General features: G+C 36.6%; 1 protein-coding gene across 2 annotated transcripts in view; it reads left to right on the plus strand.

Moving 5' to 3' along the window:
* The window catches only part of LOC309665098 (contactin-associated protein-like 3), a 239,849-nt gene that overhangs the window by 17,273 nt on the left and 202,770 nt on the right, over window positions 1-19,806 (plus strand). For both annotated transcript variants that reach the window (XM_082471232.1, XM_082471233.1), the window contains exon 2: window positions 10,552-10,621. In XM_082471232.1, the coding sequence (XP_082327358.1) occupies window positions 10,552-10,621 (70 nt within the window). The remainder of the gene's footprint in view (window positions 1-10,551; window positions 10,622-19,806) is intronic.

Consider the following 19,806-nt stretch of genomic DNA (forward strand, 5'->3'; position numbering starts at 1 on the left):
GAAACACAGGTGAATTAGAAACTATAGAAGAGAGTGTACAAAATACCCCAAATAACAGCGATCTAAAGTCACTATTAAAAGCTAGCTTTTCATAGGATATTTTAAAAGAATCAAAAGAAATCATTTTTTTTGGTTTTAGTTCTTCAGCATTATTTTTTTTTTTTTTTTTTTTGTTCCTCTGTATGTGTTGTGTCTTTTATTTTCTGGATATTTTAAAGATTTTCTCCTTATCTTTACTCATCAGTAATCTGAGTATGATGTGCCCAGGCTTGGTTTTCTTTGTATTGATATTTATCATGTTTGGGGTTTTCTTTTTTTTTTAAATTAATTAATTAATTAATTTATTTTTGGCTGTGTTGGGTCTTCGTTTCTGTGCGAGGGCTTACTCTAGTTGCGGCGAGCCGGGGCCCCTCTTCATCGCGGTGCGCGGGCCTCTCATTATCGTGGCCTCTCTTGTTGCGGAGCACAGGCTCCTAGACGCGCAGGCTCACTAATTGTGGCTCATGGGCCTAGTTGCTCCGCGGCATGTGGGATCTTCCCAGACCAGGGCTCGAACCCATGTTCCCTGCATTAGCAGGCAGGATGTAAACCACTGTGCCACCAGGGAAGCCCCCGAGTTCTTCAGCTTTTTTATAAGATAGCCTCAATTTAAAATAATTACACTAATTAGTTTCACTCAGTAAGAGAATGCGATTCTGTGCAATCAGTTTGTCAGACATATATCACAAAAGAAAACAACCGAATAAAATAATGGAGCATCCCTTCTCCAAACCGTCTTCCTCTCTGTTGCGCTCATGTTCCCTCTTTCTAACACCTAATTTCTATCCGTGGCAAGCCCTCCACCTCGGGTGACGCTTACTGTGTGAGTCCCCATAAACCAGACGTCCATCTGTTCTTTCTTTCTTTCGATTACTTCCGATGATAAAGCCACTCCTCTGTTACTGAGGTGGTGGCAACAATGGATATTTGTAGTGCGCTCCATCTTTTGTATGCCCTTCATTGAAGGCTGCTGAGTTGGTAGCTTCACGAAGGAGGATGCACTCTTTGGCATTTGTACGTGTGTGTTTGGGGAAGAGGGTTTTGTAATTGTTTTCATTCAGAAAGAAATGCTGACAGCTTCACTCCAAATTAATAGTGTATACTTTTCCGTGTCATCAATATTGACATTTGGAAATCTTATTCATTAGTCTGTGATCTGGAAGGAAACTATTTTAATGGCTCTTGGCCCTTGCATCTGTGATTCTCTTGTCATTGAAATCTGTAAAAAACTGATATTAACTCTGAAATTTTATACTTTTAAACATTATTGACTTCCTGGGAAGAAGTCATATGTTAGAACCTTACAGCATACACTTCAGCTATAGAAAAACTATTAAGTGCTGTTTATTTAATTTAATAACACAGATCTAGGCCATTTAATTTTTTAGCCAGATTTATTAAGATATAATTCACATATGATTATAACTCATCCATTTAGAGTGTAAAATTCAGTCGTTTTTAGTATATTCACAGATATGTGCAGTGATCACGACGGTTAATTTTAAAACATTTTTGTCACCTCAAGAAGAAATCCCATACCTATCACCCTACTATCCCCACAAGCCTCCTAGCCCTAAGCAATCACTTACTGCATTTTTGTTAAATCTCTAAAACCTTCATGAATCAGCACTTTGCTACAAATCTACAACTCTCTCTGCCACTATTTCTTTAATTAGAAACTTTATTTTTTTGAGCAGTGTTAGGTTTACAGAAATATTAAGCAGATATAGAGATTCCATTTATTCTATTCTCCTGCCAACGTCCCATTCCCTTTTCCCCAATTATTAACATCTTGCATTAGTGGTACATTTTTACAATTGATGAACCAATACTGATATATTGTTGTTAATTAAGTTTTACATTAGAGTTCACTATTTGTGTTGTACGTTCTGTAGGTTTGGATAAATGTATAATGACATGTATTGACCATTACAATCTCATACATAATAGTTTCACTGCCCTAAAAATTCTTGTAATCTACCTGTTCATCATTCCTCTCTTGTCCCTAATTCCTGGCAACCCCTAATCTTTTTAGTGTCTCCATAATTTTGCCTTTTCCAGAGTGTTGTAGAGTTGGAAGATTTTCTTCCATGTTATCTTCCAGAAGTTTTATAGCTTTGTGTTTTATATTTAGGTCTGTGCTCTATTTTAACTTAATGTTCGTGAAAGGTGTAAGGTTTGTTTCTAAATTCACTTTTTTTTTTTTTTTTTTGCATGTGGATGTCTAGTTATTCCAACATTGTTTGTTGGAAAGACTACCTTTGTTCATCATATTGCCTCTGTTCTTTTGTCAAAATCAGTTGACTGTATTTGTCTTGGTCTGTTTCTGGGCTTTCTATTCAGTTCCATTGATCTATCTGTCTATTCTTTTGCCCATACCACACTGTCTTGATTACTGTTAACTTTATAGTAAGTCTTGATTTTGGGTAATGTTAATCCTCCAACTTTGTTCTCTCCCTTCAATACTGTGTCAGCCATTCTGGGTTATTATAAACTTTAGAATCAGTTTGTCAATATCCACAAGATCACTTGGGATTTTGATTGGGATTAATTAAATCTGTAGATCAAGTTGGGAAGAACTGACATCTTAACAATTTTGATGATCCTATACATGACCATGTAGTATCTCTCCATTTGTTTAAATTATTTGATTTCTTTCATCACAGGTTTGTAGTTTTTCCTCATATAGATATTACACATATTTTCTTAGACTTATACCTAAGTATTTCATTTTTGGGTGTTAATGTAAATGATATTGTGTTTTTAATTTCAAAACCCAGTTGTACATTGCTGGTGTACAGGGAAGCAATTAATTTGTATATGTGAAAAATGTATCCTGCAACCTTGCTATAATTGCTTATTAGTTCTCAAAGTTTTTTGTTGATTCTGTGAGATTTCCTACATAGATGATCATGTCATCTACAAAAACAGTTTTATTTCTTCCTTTCCAATTTATATACTTTTAATTTCCTTTTTTTGTCTAATTATATTAGCTGTGAATTCTAGGACAATGTTGAAAAAATGTGTTGAGGCGATATCCTTGCCTTGTTCTTATTTATTTATTTATTTATTTATTTATGGCTGTGTTGGGTCTTCGTTTCTGTGAGGGCTTTCTCTAGTTGAGGCAAGCGGGGGCCACTCTTCATCGCGGTGCGTGGGCCCCTCACTATCGTTGCCTCTCTTGTTGCGGAGCACAGGCTCCAGGCGCGCAGGCTCAGTAGTTGTGGCTCACGGGCCTAGCTGCTCCGCGGCATGTGGGATCTTCCCAGACCAGGTCTCGAACCCGTGTCCCCTGCATTAGCAGGCAGATTCTCAACCACTGCGCCACCAGGGAAGCCCCCTTGCCTTGTTCTTAATCTTAGTGAGAAAGCATCTATTTTCTCACTAATAAATATATTAGCTGTAGGTGTTTTGTAAATTCTCATTATTAAGTTGCAATAGTTCCCTTCTATTTCTAGTTTACTGAACGTTTTTGTCATGAATGAATGCTGGATTTGTCAAATGCTTTTTCTGGATCTATTAATAGGACCATATAGTTTTTCTTCTTTAACCTGTTTATATGATGAATTACACTAGTTGGTTTTCTTATGTTAAACCAGCCTTGTATACCTGGAATAAATCCCACTTGCCCATGGTGTATAATTCTGTTCATACATAGTTGGATTTGATTGACTAATATTTTGTTCAGGATTTTTGCAACTATATTCATTTGTCTGAATTTTTCCTTTTTTTTTGTAATGCTTTGTATGCTTTTGGTGTTAGGATAATGCTGGTTTCCTAGAATGAGTTAGAAAGTATTCATTCTAGTTCTATTTTTAGAGAATAAGCATACATTTTCCCTAAAATATTTGTTAAAATTCACCAGTGAACCAATCTGGCCCTAGTGCTTTCTTTTTGGCAGGTTATTAATTATAGTTTCAAATCCTTTAACAGATATAGGCCTATTGAGATTGTCTGTTTCTCCGTGTGTAATTTTGGTGCTGGAACAACTGGACAGCTACATGGAAAAAAAAAAAAAAGATAAAGAAGATGTGGCACATATATACAATGGAATATTACTCAGCCATAAAAAGAAATGAAATGGAGGTATTTGTAATGAGGTGGATGGAGTTAGAGTCTGTCATACAGAGTGAAGTAAGTCAGAAAGAGAAAAACAAATACAGTATGCTAACACATATATACGGAATCTAAGGAAAAAAAAAAAAAAGGCCATGAAGAACCTAGTGGCAAGACGGGAATAAAGACACAGACCTACTAGAGAATGGACTTGAGGATATGGGGAGGGGGTGGGGTGAGATGTGACAGGGTGAGAGAGTGTCATGGACATATATACACTACCAAATGTAAAATAGATAGCTAGTAGGAAGCAGCCGCATAGCACAGGGAGATCAGCTCGGTGTTTTGTGACCACCTAGAGGGGTGGGATAGGGAGGGTGGGAGGCAGGGAGATGCAAGAGGGAAGAGATATGGGAACATATGTATATGTATAACTGATTCACTTTGTTATAAAGCAGAAACTAACACACCATTGTAAAGCAATTATACTTCAATAAAGATGTTTAAAAGATGTTTAAAAAAAAATGAATCTAGACAAAGACCTTACACTTTTCATATACATTAAATGGATCTCAAAATGGATCATAGAACTCAATATAAAATGCAACAGGACTTCATTAAAATAAAATAATAATAAAATAAAATGTAATGCCCCCAGTAAGCCTTTTTAGATTCTTAAATCATGTGTTTCTCCCTAATTATGCCTTAATTTCCCCTGGTTTATACCTCTGCAATATTTATAAAAGAAATCTTGCATGTTATATGTACATGCCTATCAAGTCCATTGGACTGTGACCTCGTTGAGGGCTGGTAGGATGTGTCATTCATCTTTGGTGCCAGTTCAACATTTGTTCTGGTACAAAATAGTAAGTAGCATATATCCTTTGAATTGAACAATGCAGAGTTTTTGTTAATTTAAAATTCAGTTTCACAGGCCTACAATTACTAAATGGTATAGGGACACAAAACTCTTTATAACTAAAACATTCACGAGTCCATTTATGAAATCAGTGTCCTCTCAGCTCTCCTTTGCTCATCATAGTGGAATTGATCCCCACCCACCAGGTCAGGTGTTTGATTAGTTCTTTTTGATAGGGGAATGGTGCCAGTAACCACTAATCAAAACAACTGCAATGAAGTTGATTGCAAGGGAAAGAGTCCCATCAAAGGAGTATGATTAGACTTGGTAAAAGAGGGGCAAAGGGAAGGGAGAAGGAAAAGCAGAAGTGTACAAGCAATCTCCCCAAGTAAGGGGGAAGACCAAAAAGAAGGAAGAGTGGGGCAGTGGTGGAGGTTCTCCGCAGGGTTCTCTCCAGGCAGACAGTGGGAACAAGCAGGGCAGGGAGGTGGTGGTGAGTAAGGACACCTCAGTGTTGTAGGTGTAAGGACACCTACAGTATGGAGCTGCAGGCTTAAACTTTCCAGAATAAATCTCAGCTTTGGATAGGAGCCTGTTATCAGACCCACCCTCAAATCACTAGGCACTAACTATCCTGTGGAAAAGGGCAGAGTCCAAAATTTTGATTAAAAATAATATATGAGCTTAAAACAAATATAAGCCTACATATTTTTAACAGAGAAACTTAACATATCTACTAGATATTGGGAAATCTGAGCTCTTATGAACCCAAATAAAAGCAGGGAAAAGATAGCAGAGATACTGTTTGAAAGTGACTGGTTTTTTGGTGTGTATGTCCATGCAGGTAGCCCTTACTTTGTGTGCCCATGGTTTGTTGACTGGTGCACATTGTGCTACTCACAATTGCTCCTTGTCAAAGTGTCATTTTCATAAACTCATGTCTCTCATGCAAATGTAAAATGAGTATATGGCACAGATTTAATGAACCCATTAATAAGAGAACTGGCATGATGGTAGTGCTGATTCAAAAGAACTAAATGGGGTAGAAGCTTTTATAGTAGCTGGAAGAATTCTTAAATAGGATTACTGATTTTAGATAAAAAATAGCTAATGTTCTGTAGGGAAAATCAGCTAACATTCTGAATTTTGGAAATTGTATTTTCCATCAGAGAGGAATCATTTGCATCCCTACTGAACAGACATTATTTGTATTGCTATCTGACAGAAATCAAGGTACCAGTTAACATCAACCCCTTCAGAATTACACCATACCTTTATCAATAGTAAATAACGAGTTAAACAAAGATGCAAAGGTACATGCCTAGAGATTCAGATAATCCGCAGGCAGGCCTGATAATCAAACCCTAGCATAACTAAGAAAGAACAGGCAAAAGTCCCTTTAGTTTTTTTCAGGCTTTTGGATAATTTTCCTTAACACCATTTTACAAAGGTTTTTCTCTTCCGTATCTTACTGATGTCAAGGAGACTAGAATTACTGGGAAGGGTATTCTCAGATATATTATCAAGTTATCCCATTGTAAAAAATACCAAAAACCAAAAAACGAATCTTGAAGCTATCCACATGATTAAAGAAAACCTATACCATGTGGGGGACAATTTTGAGTGAGAGCAGAAACTGCTCTTAGAAAGCATAGTATTAGTGAGTTCTTACAGGCTCCCAGGTAGCTACATCATCAGAGAGAAGGAAGCACCAGAAGAGGTATTTTACCCATGTTTGGTCAATACGAGGGAGTGCAGAATTGCTTTTGACACAGTCTAGAGGCTGACATTGATACCATGCCAGAGACCCGTAAGCATGTTGTGCTTTCTCAAAGGTCTTCTCTGTGAGCTGAGCTGCCTTCGAACTTAGAACATGAATTTTATGGTTTTACCTTGAACAAGATTCTGGAAATAGTTTATAAAATAATATCTGCATATAGGCCTCACCTTGGAGAGAGCTCATTACATTCCTGGGCACTGCAGTGCTACCAGATATCATGAGAAATAGAGGCAGGACAAGAATACCAAGGGAGGGCTGCTCAGCATAGATGACTGATGTGACCATTGTGATGATTTGGCCAACTCCAAAGTTCATTCCCATGTCACCACTAAAACATTTTTTCCCCTTCATTGCTAATGTCTGAGAGGAAATTTCTTTCCTCTACCCTCTTAGGTTTATTCTTAGGGGCCTGCAAAGTAAACTGACAAATGACAGAATAATGGAAGAAAAAACATAAATTATTTTAATTAATATTTTCTGTGTGAACGACTCCAACAGGAAGGAAGTGAAACTCAAAGAAGTAGTTAGACTTGGGGGCTTATATTCCATTTTTAAGAAAGGAAAGGGGGTTTGGAGGAAAGTGAGTAGGAAATATATGGGGAACCTGATGGGAGATAAGCGCTATTTTCATAAGGTTTGTTTATGTAGACTCATCTCAGTGCCCATTCTCCACCTTTGGTGACAAGAGTCACTCTCTTCTTCCTGGTTCGGGAGAGGGGGCCCCGGTCTCAGGGAAAATTCATGCCCTGCTTTTAGGGAGAAAAGGGGAGGGAAGATTTCTTCCTGCATCTGCTGATTTTCAATTGCTTTCAGCTCAAAACCATATTTATGCCAAAGTGGCATTTTTTTTTAAATTTATTTATTTTTGGCTGTGTTGGGTCTTCGTTTCTGGGCGAGGGCTTTCTCCAGCTGCGGCAAGTGGGGGCCACTCTTCATCGCGGTGCGCGGGCCTCTTATTATCGTGGCCTCTCTTGTTGCGGAGCACAGGCTCCAGACGCGCAGGCTCAGTAGTTGTGGCTCACGGGCCCAGTTGCTCCGCGGCATGTGGGATCTTCCCAGGTCAGGGCTCGAACCCGTGTTCCCTGCATTGACAGGCAGATACTCAACCACTGCACCACCAGGGAAGCCCTCCCCAAAGATTTTTATTGTTCCTTTATAAACTTGCCCTCCCACCCCTCTTTGCTCTTCCCATCAACTGACCATTAGACATGATGCCATTAGACGTCAGGTTAATTTGCATATAGAATTTTATATAACTAGAGTCATACAGTATATATTGTTTTTTGCCTGGTTTCTTCCACTGCATAATTATCATGTAATTAATCCACATTCTTGCACTTATCTATAATGTATTTATTTTTATTATCGACTATTCTACTATATGGATTTACCACAATTTGTTTATCCTTTCACTTACTGATAAATATTTGTGTTGTTTCCAGGTTAGGCATTATAAATAAAACTTTTGCTATCATTAATCTTTTTAATTTTAGCCATCTAATAGGTGTGTAGAAGAATACCATTGTGACTTTTGTTTGCATTTCCCTAATGACTATCATATAGAATAGCTTTTTATGTGCTAAATTGCGTTACATATATCTTTGGTAAAGTGTCTATTCAAAATTTTTGGCCACTTTTTCAAAAGGTGGGTTTTTTAATTTGTATTATTATTTAAAAAAATTAAAGTATAATGACACACAACATTATATTAGTCTCAGGTGTACACATAATGATTCAAAATTTGTATATATTGCAAAATGATCATTGCAATAATTCTAGTTAACATCCGTCACCATACATAGTTACAAAATTGTTTTTTCTTGTATTGACAACTTTTAAGATTTACACTCTTAGCAACTTTCAAATATGGTATACAGTATTATTAACTATAGTCTCAGTGCTGTAGTTTACATTCTAATGACTTATTTATTTTGTAACTGCAAGTTTGTACCTTTTGATCCCCTTTACCTATTTCATGCATACCACCATCCCCCACCTCTGGCAACCATTAATTTGTTCTCTAAATCTATAACCTTGTTTTGTTTATTTGTTTGTTTCTGTTTTCCTTAGATTCCACATATAGGTAAGATCATACGGTATTTGTCTTTCTCTATCTGACATATTTTGCTTAGCATAATGCCCTCAAGGTCCATCCATGTTATCTCAAATGTCAAGATTTCTTTCTTTTTTTATGACTGAATAATATTTCATTGTGTATATACACATTTTTTTTATACATTCATTCATCAGTGGACACTTTGTTTCCATATCTTGGCTATAGTAAATAATGCTGCAATGAACATGGGGGTGCATATATCTTTGCGAGTTATTGTTTTTATTTTCTTTGTCTAAAAACCCAGAAGTGGAATTGCTGGATCCCATGGGAGTTCCAGTTTTAATTTTTTGAGTAACCTCATACTGCTTTTCACAATGGCTATACCAATTTACTTTCCCACCAAGAGTGCAGAGGGGTTCCCTTTATTCCACATTCTTGCCAATGCTTATCTCTTATGCTTTTGGTGATAGCCATACTAACAGGTGTAAAGTGATATCTCCTTGTGGTTTTGATTCCCATTTCCCAGTAATTAGTGATATTGAACATCTTTTATGTGCTACCTGTTGGTCATTTGAATACCTTCTTTGGAAAAATGTCTTTTCAGATTCTTTGTTCATTTTTTAATTGGATTATTTGACTTTTCTGCTATTCAGTTGCATGAATTCCTTACATATTTTGGATATTAACTCCTAATCAAATGTGTGGTTCACAAATAATTTTTCCCATTCCATAGGTTGCCTTTTCATTTTGTTTATTATTTCCTTTGGTGCTCAGAAGCTTTTTAATTTGATATAGACTCACTTGTTTGTTTTTTATTTTGTTGCTTGTGCTTTAGGTGTCATATCCAAAAAATCATTGCCAAGATCCTTGTGAAGAAGGATTTTTTTATGTTTTCATCTGGGAGTTTTATGTAAGCCTGGTTTCAGAGCTTACATTCAAGTCTTTAATCTATTTCGTGTTAATTTCTGTGTATGGCAGAAGACACTGGTCTTGTTTTATTCTTTTACGTGTGGTTGTCCAGTTTCCCCAGCACCATTTATTAAAAAGACTGTCCTTTCCCCATTGTATATTCTTGGCTCCTTTGTTACAAATTAATTTACCATATACATGTGGGTTTATTCCTGGTCTCTCTATTTTGTTCCATTAATCAATGTATCTTTTTTTTATACCAATATATATCATAGTTTTGATTACTATAGCTTTGGAATATAATTTGAGATCAGGGAGCATGATGCCTCCAGCTTTGTTCTTCTATCTCAAGACTGGTTTGGCTATTTGGGGTCTTTTGTGATTGCATACAAATTTTAGAATTTTTTGTTCTATGTATGTGAAAAATACCATTGAAATTTTGATGAGGATTGCACTGAACCTGTAGATTGCTTTGAGTAGTATGGACATTTTAACAGTATTAATTTTCCCAACCCATGAGCACAAAATATCTTTTTCTTTGTTTCCTCTTCAACTTCTTTCATTAATGTCATAGTTTTCAGTGTACAGGTCTTTCACCTCCTTGGTTAATAAAAGTGTGGGTATCCTTGTCTTGATCCTGATCTCAAAGGAAAATCTTTCAGCTTTCCACCATGGTGTATGATGTTAGCTGTGGACTTGTTATATAAGCCCTTTATTATGTTGAGGTATAGTCCCTCTATACCCATTTTGTTGAGAGTTTTTCTTAAATGAATGTTGAATTTTGTCAAGTGCTTTTTTTCTGCATCTATTGAGATGGTCATATGATTTTTATCCTTCATTTTGTTAATGCAGTGTGTCACATTGATTGATTTGTGGATATTGAACAATCCTTGCATCCCTAGAATAAATTCCAGTTGCTTAGGTATGTGATTCTATTAATTACTGTAGAATCTTGTTTGCTAATGTCTTGTTGAGGATTTTTGCATCTATGTTTACTGTTCATCAGGGATTAAATCTTTGGGAAAGAAATGGGTGATCCAAAATGATTAGGTTATAAAACATGTTCTTATTAGATTCTTGTATTTATTTTTATTAGTAATTATATGAGCCATTTATTGATTTTATTTTTTTGGCATCCTTTTCTGGTTTTGGTATCAGGGTAATGCTGGCCGCCTAAAATGAGTTTCAAAGTGTTTCCACTTCTATTTTTTGGAAAATTTTGAAAAGGATTGGTATTAATTCTTCTTTGAATGTTTGGTAGAATTTACCAGTGAAGTCATCTGGTTCTGGACTTTTTTGTTGGGATATTTTTGATCACTAATTCAATCTCTTCTTGGTTTGTTCAAATCTTATTATTGGGTTTTAAGAGTTCTTTATATGTTCTTTATAGATACAAGTTCTTTATCAAATATGTTACTTACAAGTATTTTCTCCAGTCCATGGCTCCTATTTCGATTTTCTTAACTGTGAATGCTTTTTTCAAAGAGCAGACATTTTTATCATGATGAAGTCCAGTTGATTGATTTTTTCTTTTATGTATTGTGATTTTAGTGTCATATCAAAGAAATATTTGCCTAACCCAAGTTCACAAAGATTTTCTCCTATGTTTTCTTGTAAAAGTTGTATAATTTTAGGTTTTACAATTAGGTCTACAATCCATTTTGAGCTAACTTTTGTATAAAGTGTGAGATATGAATGAAAATTTATTTTTTGTTTACACAAGGATCAAATTGCTCCAGGACTATTTGTTGAACAGACGATCTTTTCTCTACTGAGTTGCCTCTGTAGCACAAAATCAAAACTATTATGTCATGAGTTTTGCCCAAACCCAGTCAGATTCCCATCTTGAAAATCCACCTTAAACCATTGGAGTTCAGACCCCTAATCTTGTAAATATGTTCCCACAACTCCTGCTTCTGATAACTGCTAAGATTCTGCCAAGGTGGTGTTCTCACTCGCTGATGGAGGTTTAAAAAACTTAGCGGTGCTTCATGGAGAGATAACCAACTGACAAATTCCAACCCAATCTGATAATTTCTCTATTTTAAATTGAAATAATTATTTAAGAATGTGTTTAGATAGGAGATATTATACATAATTAGGGTTCATTTTGTCAGGTGTGATTTCACAAGAAATTTTTTTATCATAACTTAAGATTTACTGTTGTGAAAAATATTTGACAGTAGCTTTTGAAAAGCACAATTAGTCAAATTTGCACTTAAAATTATAATTCTTTTATTTTTAAATTAGAACTGTTTATCCTTTAATATTTAATAAGGGCTTCATAGGAGTGCTTCTCACTTTTATTTGTTTATTCATACAAAAATTACTTTTGGGAAACATTAGTTTGTAACACTGCAACAAGAAACTACAGGAACTATAGGACTAAAAACAGTAACATTTGGTCACAGCAACTCGTGGCAAACATAATATAAACTACAGCTTAGAGACCACGATGGTATAGATTAAATCTTTGGGATAGAAATGAGTGATCCAAAATGCATTAGGTTATAAAACATATTCTTATTAGATTCTTGTATTTATTTCTGTTAGTAATTATAAATATAAGCCATTTATTGAAGTCTCATGATATTTCTAGCCATGACCATTTTCCAGGAAGTGTTTTTATAAAATACACGTGATTTTATTCTCATATTAAAAATGTGGATACTGAGGGCTTCCCTGGTGGCGCAGTGGTTAAGAATCCGCTTGCCAATGCAGGGGACACGGGTTCGAGCCCTGCTCTGGGAAGATCTCACATGCTGCGGAGCAGCTAAGCCTGCAAGCTACAACTACTGAAGCACACGCCTAGATCCCGTGCTCTGCAACAAGAGAAGCCACCGCAATGAGAAGCCTGCGCATCGCAAGAAAGAGTAGCTCCCGCTTGTCGCAGCTAGAGAAAGCCCACGAGCCCAAGGCAACCAAAAATAAAATAAATAAACATAAATACATTTTTTTTTAAATGTGGATACTGAGATTTAGAGAGCTCTGGTGAGGAGCAGAGCTCCAACGCCTTCCTCGTCTCCTATCCTGTTGGGCTCTGTACCCTCTCCTTCCCTAGGTCCACAGAGCCTCAAGTCTATTGAAACTGATTTGGTCCTCTCTGCTCAATGCCAACCTGCCTGTTTTCTTTGTTACTTCTTTGCTCTAATACACTACCCAGATCGTGGCTTGGAGGATTTGTATGCAGGGTTATTTACCATACACAAGTAGGAAACCCCTCCCCGTGTGTTCTTCGGTCTCTGGCCATGGCGTTGGCAGTAGTCTGGGCTCACTCTCACTTATCACTGAGCCTCTGATTGGAGTCCTGGCGGCCGAGGCACTGTCACTCATGACAGCACAGCCTTTCTCCTTCGATACTTTCATAATCTGAAAATGAAATGCACATCTTTCACTGGTAGATTAGAAATAGAATTTTCTTCTCTACTTTTCGTTTGCAGACTAGGTTTTAAAGCCTCAAGTGACTGTGTGAACTTTATCTTGTCTCTGCCAGCTGTCTGCATCAGCAGCATGGGGTGACTTTGGTTGCCAGACCTTTCTCATGCTATCCACCTATCAAATGGCTTCAACCCAGGGTCCCAGGAGTGTGCTGGTTTCCTGAGGAACAAAATCCTATCTTCCAATAGAACGCTTACTTCCAGCTACTCACTGGCACATACAGAGTCATACAGAGTTTGTAAACCTAGCTTTTCTTCTTACTACTTGGAGATTAATCCTATAATGCCCTCATTCTTCCAGAACAATAGTTCTCCACATGAGAATTAAACAATTGCTTCTTTAAGCCACATTGAGCCACATCTGGCAGGAAATGTTGTACTGAAAATTGGAAGATCTAACTGGTGGCTGGATTTGACATCGCTGAGTCTTTTGTAATATTCTCTGCTTCATTTTGCTGAGAAATGAAAGTTTGCATTAGGTGGTCTGGAGTTGTGAAACACAAATGTGGACATATGGAAAAAATTCTCAAAGCTCTTTTTATTTTTCTTGAAGTGACAATATTGCCTTATGTTTAAATCCATTGAGTAGAATAATATTACTTATTTAAAAGCCTACATATTTTCAGCTTTATAATATCAGGCATGCCTATGGAAAGAAGCCTTTCATCAGAGAGGGGAAATAGTGAGCATTTAGAATGACAATTGTAATTTTAGCAGTTTAACTGGGACTTTTTATTTTTCATTATTTGGTTAAAGGGCCAGATAGTAAATATTTAGGCTCTGTGGGCCTGCAACTACTGAACGCTGCCACTGCAGAGTGAAAGCAGCCTTGGACTGTACTTAATGAATGGGTGTGGCAGTGTTTCAATGAAACATTGTTTAGACAGGAACAAAGCAGATTTGGACCTCATGCCAGTTTGTTGACCCTTACCCTAGAAAAAACTCTGAGTTTCACATTCTTTTTTTATATCCCCATGACCCTCCTTTTTAAAATCATCTGCCATCTATACCGTGCAGTGCAATGTTAGGTTGCCAGATTTATCTTTGTTGATTGTAAGTATGTCTCCCAAACTATATATTTATATGAAATTCAAATTTATCTGGGCATGGTGTATTTTACCTGGCAACCCTATCCCAGTGACCTTTTTCCCACATATTCCACCTTAATTTGGAGCTTGATGTCCTTCCCTAGATCAAAATCTTCTTTGGAAAATGTCTGAAGTTCTTAAAGATCAGCTGAGGGGGAATTTAGGGCCACACTGCCTTTCCTACAATTGCCTTTGTTGCATGTTAGGAACAATAATGAAGGAAAAGGAACAAAGTTTTTGTCTCAGGCTAAATACAAACACATCTGTACTTGTGCAAGAGAGGTTTGGTGGAGCCGTAATTTCCTTTCCATTCCCTGAACATCTGCCCTGGTCACAGGTTACCTATTGTTTCTAGGTAAGTGAATCCTGATGGAGTCAACATGGAGGACGATATTCAGAGAAGAGGGGTCTTAAAGGGATATGATACAGAAGAGAACCTACCTAGTACAGAGTAAATGCTTCAGTGCATACATGTTCATTATCATTCCCTAGTCCTTTAACATCCCAATTATTTCAATTCATTCAATATAAAATATTCAAAGAAAAATTCTGCCCATATACTCTGTACTTGCTTAATAAATAAGCATCATTAAAGTTAAAATTTAGAAGAATGAGACTATACAAATCACAAGATCAAGGTATTATTTCAGTCATTCTAAATGATGTTGGTATTTGAGTTCAAATTACATTGCACGCTGGCTCTGAAAGGGGCAGAATTATTTTCCAGAAAGTGTTGGCAAAGATCTGCTAGGCTGTGAGAAGTTGGTTCTCATGTACTCTGGGCTGTGAGAGAACACTGTGTCTTTTCCCATAAACAAGAGGGAAGGTGAACGGGCTCTGGGGACTTCTGATGGGGAAGATAATGAAAGGTGCCTTCATACCTCAGCTGTTCAGCACCATTAACCTTCCCAGTAATTGAAACACACAAAAGGGGGTGGTAAGTGAGAGGCCTCCCTCTCATCTATTACCTGGCAGGTACAATTACTTAAGCCTTCAAATAAAGGAACGACTTTAGATTCCTTTTCAACCATTCTTTACAAAAAAATCAACCAAAGCTTTTTGTTTTTTAACTCTAATGTTATAATCATTTCTTTCTTTTGATTTGTGCCTGTGGATTAAAGCATACCCAGCTCAATAAGGTGGGCATTTGTTATTTAATTAATGTAACTAATAAAGTCCACCATGTAGAAAAGGTTACAGCAACAAAAAAAAGAGGTCTTAAAGGTTTACCATAGGAGACCAATTTACGATTCAAAGTGGTTTTAGACTGACAGGCAAAAATAAGATTTCATTTTCCACATGGAAATGAAAAATACAAATGCAAAATTTTAATCTAGTTCAAGCTGAGGAATAACATCATATTGTAATTACAATACAAGGAAAATGAACCTAATCCTATAAATGTGTGTATGGACATGAAGGAAACTAGTTTTCATCAGTTATGTCAATGACATAACAGTAGAGCAATGGAAGTGTGTGTGTGTGTGTGTGTGTGTGTGTAGGGAGTTGTTAGTAACACTTCTCTATGCGAATTATACATGTACATATAAGAATGTATTTCTGTGATAAGACAAGAACATCTAGAAAAGCATTTTAAAAAGTAGTTATCTTTGCAAAAGCTAAAAGTTCCTATAATTAAAAAGCAAGTCATCCAGCTCATGTCACATACTCACAGTATCATCCAGTGGCATTTATATCAAAACTTGCTATTATAAGTTAGATTCTATTTGCTTTTGAATCTACTTGAATTATGCAGCCATTATTTGAGCTAAATTACAAAAATGTTAAATGTTTCTATTATCTAAATCAAGATGAAACAGAAAGATATTTCAAAGTTTCTGATACAATTTTTTTTTTTTTTTAAAGGGGAAGAGGAGGAAATGAGGAGTCTTTTTTTTTTTAATTGATTGATTGATTGCTATGTTGGGTCTTCGTTTCTGTGCACGGGCTTTCTCTAGTTGCGGCAAGCGGGGGCCACTCTTCATCGCGGTGTGCGGGCCTCTCACTATCGTGGCCTCTCTCGTTGTGGAGCACAGGCTCCAGACGCGCAGGTTCAGTAGTTGTGGCTCATGGGCCTAGTTGCTGGGCAGCATGTGGGATCTTCCCAGACCAGGGCTCGAACCCGTGTCCCCTGCATTAGCAGGCAGATTCTCAACCACTGCGCCACCAGGGAAGCCCTCTGATACAATTTTAAGTGAAAATGGTCAGAAAGTGAAGCTGCCAGATGGCAAATATTTAATTTCTGCTCAGTTTTCTTCCATCACAAATACCCTGTGCTGGGCAGAGACTGAGGTCTAAATGGTCCTCATTCTTCACGCTCCTGGATTCACCCTCTTTGACACATGGCTTTTCAGCTCCTTTTACTGAAGAGGCAGAATCTGTTCTCCCGACCCTTGATCCCGAGTTAGGTTATGAGATTTACTTCTGTCAATGGAGTGCCAGCTGATGTGACACACGAAGATCAGAACAGACTTGTATTTTTCTGCTTCTTCTCTTAGTTCTGTGCCACCGCAGTGAGAGGTGCCTGGGTTTGTTTGCTGTGCAATGATACACAAGTCCAGTCATCTCAGATGGGGCCATTCTCCATCAGCGGACAACAGCCTCCCCAAGGCAGGTGCGCAGGAGACCAGAACACCTGCTGAGCCAAGAGTGGTCTTGAGACCCCTGAGCTCAGTAAAGTGGTGTCTGCCACTGAGGTTTCTGGTTGATTCACAACATTATTATGGCAGTAAATAACGGATATTGCTGCTTATGTTTTTGAACTCCCATTTTTCAGTTACATTTCTATTTGGAATAGTGTGGTAAAGTAGATGTCAATGGATTCAATGTTTTTCTAGAGTTTCTGTATTCCTTTTTAAAAACAGCTTTGAGATATAATTCACCTACTGTACAATTCACCTACTTAAAGTGTCCAATTCAATTGTTTTTTTGTATATTCACAGAGTTGTGCATTCATCTCCACAATCTATTTTATCAATTTTATTGATAAAAAAAATTTTGGAAATTTTATCAATTTCCAAAACAAGAAATCTTTCTTTTTCTAGCCTACAAGTCTCCCATCTCCCACAGCCCCAAGCAAACACTCATCTACTTTCTGTCTCTATAGGTTTGCCCTTTCTGACATTTCATATCAATGGGCTCATATAATATATGGTTCCTTATGACTGACTAATTTCACTCAGAGTATTTTCAAGATTCCTCTACATTGGAGTACTTCATTCATCAGTACTTCAGCCTAAAAAGTATCACTGGAATTATGGAATAAACTTAATACTTAAGGGTGTATTTTTTTAATTAACCAGCACTATTACGAGTTCTCAGTCTTGTTTTAAATTTAAAAAGACTTTTAATTATAATCATTAAAATGCTTATGGTTGAATTTAGATTCAATTCTGTGCAATAAAATCAAATTGGTTATAACACAATAAAGGCCGTATATGAGAAGCCCATAGCTGATGTCATACTCTGTGCTTTTCCTCTAAGATCAAGAATAAGAGAAAGATGCCCACTCTCGCCACTTTTATTCAACATAGTATTAGAAGTCCTAGTCAGAGTAGTTAGGTAAAAAAAAAAAAAGGAAATCAGCAGCATCCAGCTGGAAAGGAAGAAGTAAAATTGTCAATATTTGCAGATGACATGATATTATATATAGAAAACCCTAAAGACTCCACCAAGAAAACACTGTTAGAACTAATAAACAACTTTAGTACTGTTGCAGAATACAAAATCAATATACAAAAATTGGTTGCATTTCTATATGCTAGTAATAAAACAATACCACTTACAATTGCATCAAAAGAATAAAATACCTATGAATAAATTTAACCATGGAGGTGAAAGACCTGTACATTGAAAACTATAAGACACTGATGAAAGTAACTGAAGAAGACACAAATAAATGGAAAGATATTCTGTGGCTCATAGATTAGAAGAATTAATATTGTTAAACTGTCCATACTACCAGAAGCAATCTACAGATTCAATTCAATCCCTATCAAAATTCCAATGGCATTTTACACAGAAACAGAGCAAAAAAATCCTAAAATGTGTAAGGAACCACAAAACACCCTGAATAACCAAAGCAATCTTAAGAGAGAACAAAGCTGGAAGCATCATGCTTCCTGATTTTAAGTTATATTACAAAACTATGGTATGGCATTGGTACAAAAACAGGCACATTGCTGAATGGAGCAGAATAGAGAGCTCAGAAATAAACGCACACATATATGGTCACTTAATTTATCACAAAGGAGCCAAGAATATACAATGGGGAAAGGACAGTCTGTTCAACAAATGGTGTTGGCAAAACTGGACAGCCACATGCAAAAGAATAAAACTAGACTACTACCTTACACCATACAAAAATTAACTCAAAACGGATAAAGACTTGAATTTAAGACCTGAAATCATAAAACTCCTAGAAGGAAACATATACGGTAAGCTCCTAGACATTGGTCATGGCCATGATTTTTTGGGTATGACACCAAAAGCAAAGGCAATAAAAGTAAAAATAAACAAGTGAGACTACATCAAACTAAAAAGCTTTTGTACAGTAAAGGAAACCATCAACAAAATGAAAGGCAACCAATTGAATGGGAGAAATATTTGCAAATCATGTATCTGATAATGGGCTAATATCTAATATATATAAAGATCTTGCACAACTCAATAGCAAACAAACAATCTAATTAAAAATGGGCAAAGGATCTGAATAGACATTTTTCCAAAGAACACATACAGTTGACCAACAGGTATAGGAAAAGATGCTCAACGTCACTAATCATCAGGGAAATGCAAATCGAAACCACAATGAGATATCACTTCACACCTGTTTGTATGATTAGCATCAAAAGATAAGAAATAACAAGTGTTGGCAAGGATGTGGAGAGAAGGAGACACTTGTGCACTCTTGGTGGGAATGTAAATTGGTACAGACAGTATGGAAAATAGCATGGAGTTTCCTCAAAAGATCAAAACTGGGACTACCATATGATCCAGCAATTTCACTTCTGTGTATTTGTACAATGAAAATGAAAACACTAACTCCAAAAGATATATGCACACCCATGTTTATTACAGAATTATTTACAATAGTTGAGACATGGGAACAACTTCAGTGTTCATTGATGGGTGAATGGATTAAAAAAATGTGATACACACACTGGAATACTATTGAGCCATTAAGAAAAAGGAAATTTTGCCATTTGTGACAACATGGAGGGACTTCGAGAGCACTATGCTAAGTGAAATAAGTTAGAGAAAGATAACCTATGGTCTCACTTATATGAGTAATCTTAAAAAGAAAAAAAAGGAGCTCATAAATACAGAGAACAGATAGTTGGTTGCCAGACTGGGGGGATGGGGATGGGGGTGGGAAGTAGGTGACATGAGTGAAGGGGGTTCAAAAGGTACAAATTTCCAGTTATAAAATAAATAAGCCACAGGGATGTAATGTATAACATGGTGAATATAGTTATTAATACTGTATTGCATATTTACAAGTTGCTGCAAGTAAATCTTAAAAGTTCTCATCACAAGAAGAAAGAAAAAAATCTGTGACTGTGTATGGTGATTGATGGTAA

Source organism: Balaenoptera physalus (assembly GCF_965194825.1).
Source record: "Balaenoptera physalus genome assembly, chromosome: 7".
In the NCBI taxonomy this organism is placed as follows: domain Eukaryota; kingdom Metazoa; phylum Chordata; class Mammalia; order Artiodactyla; family Balaenopteridae; genus Balaenoptera; species Balaenoptera physalus.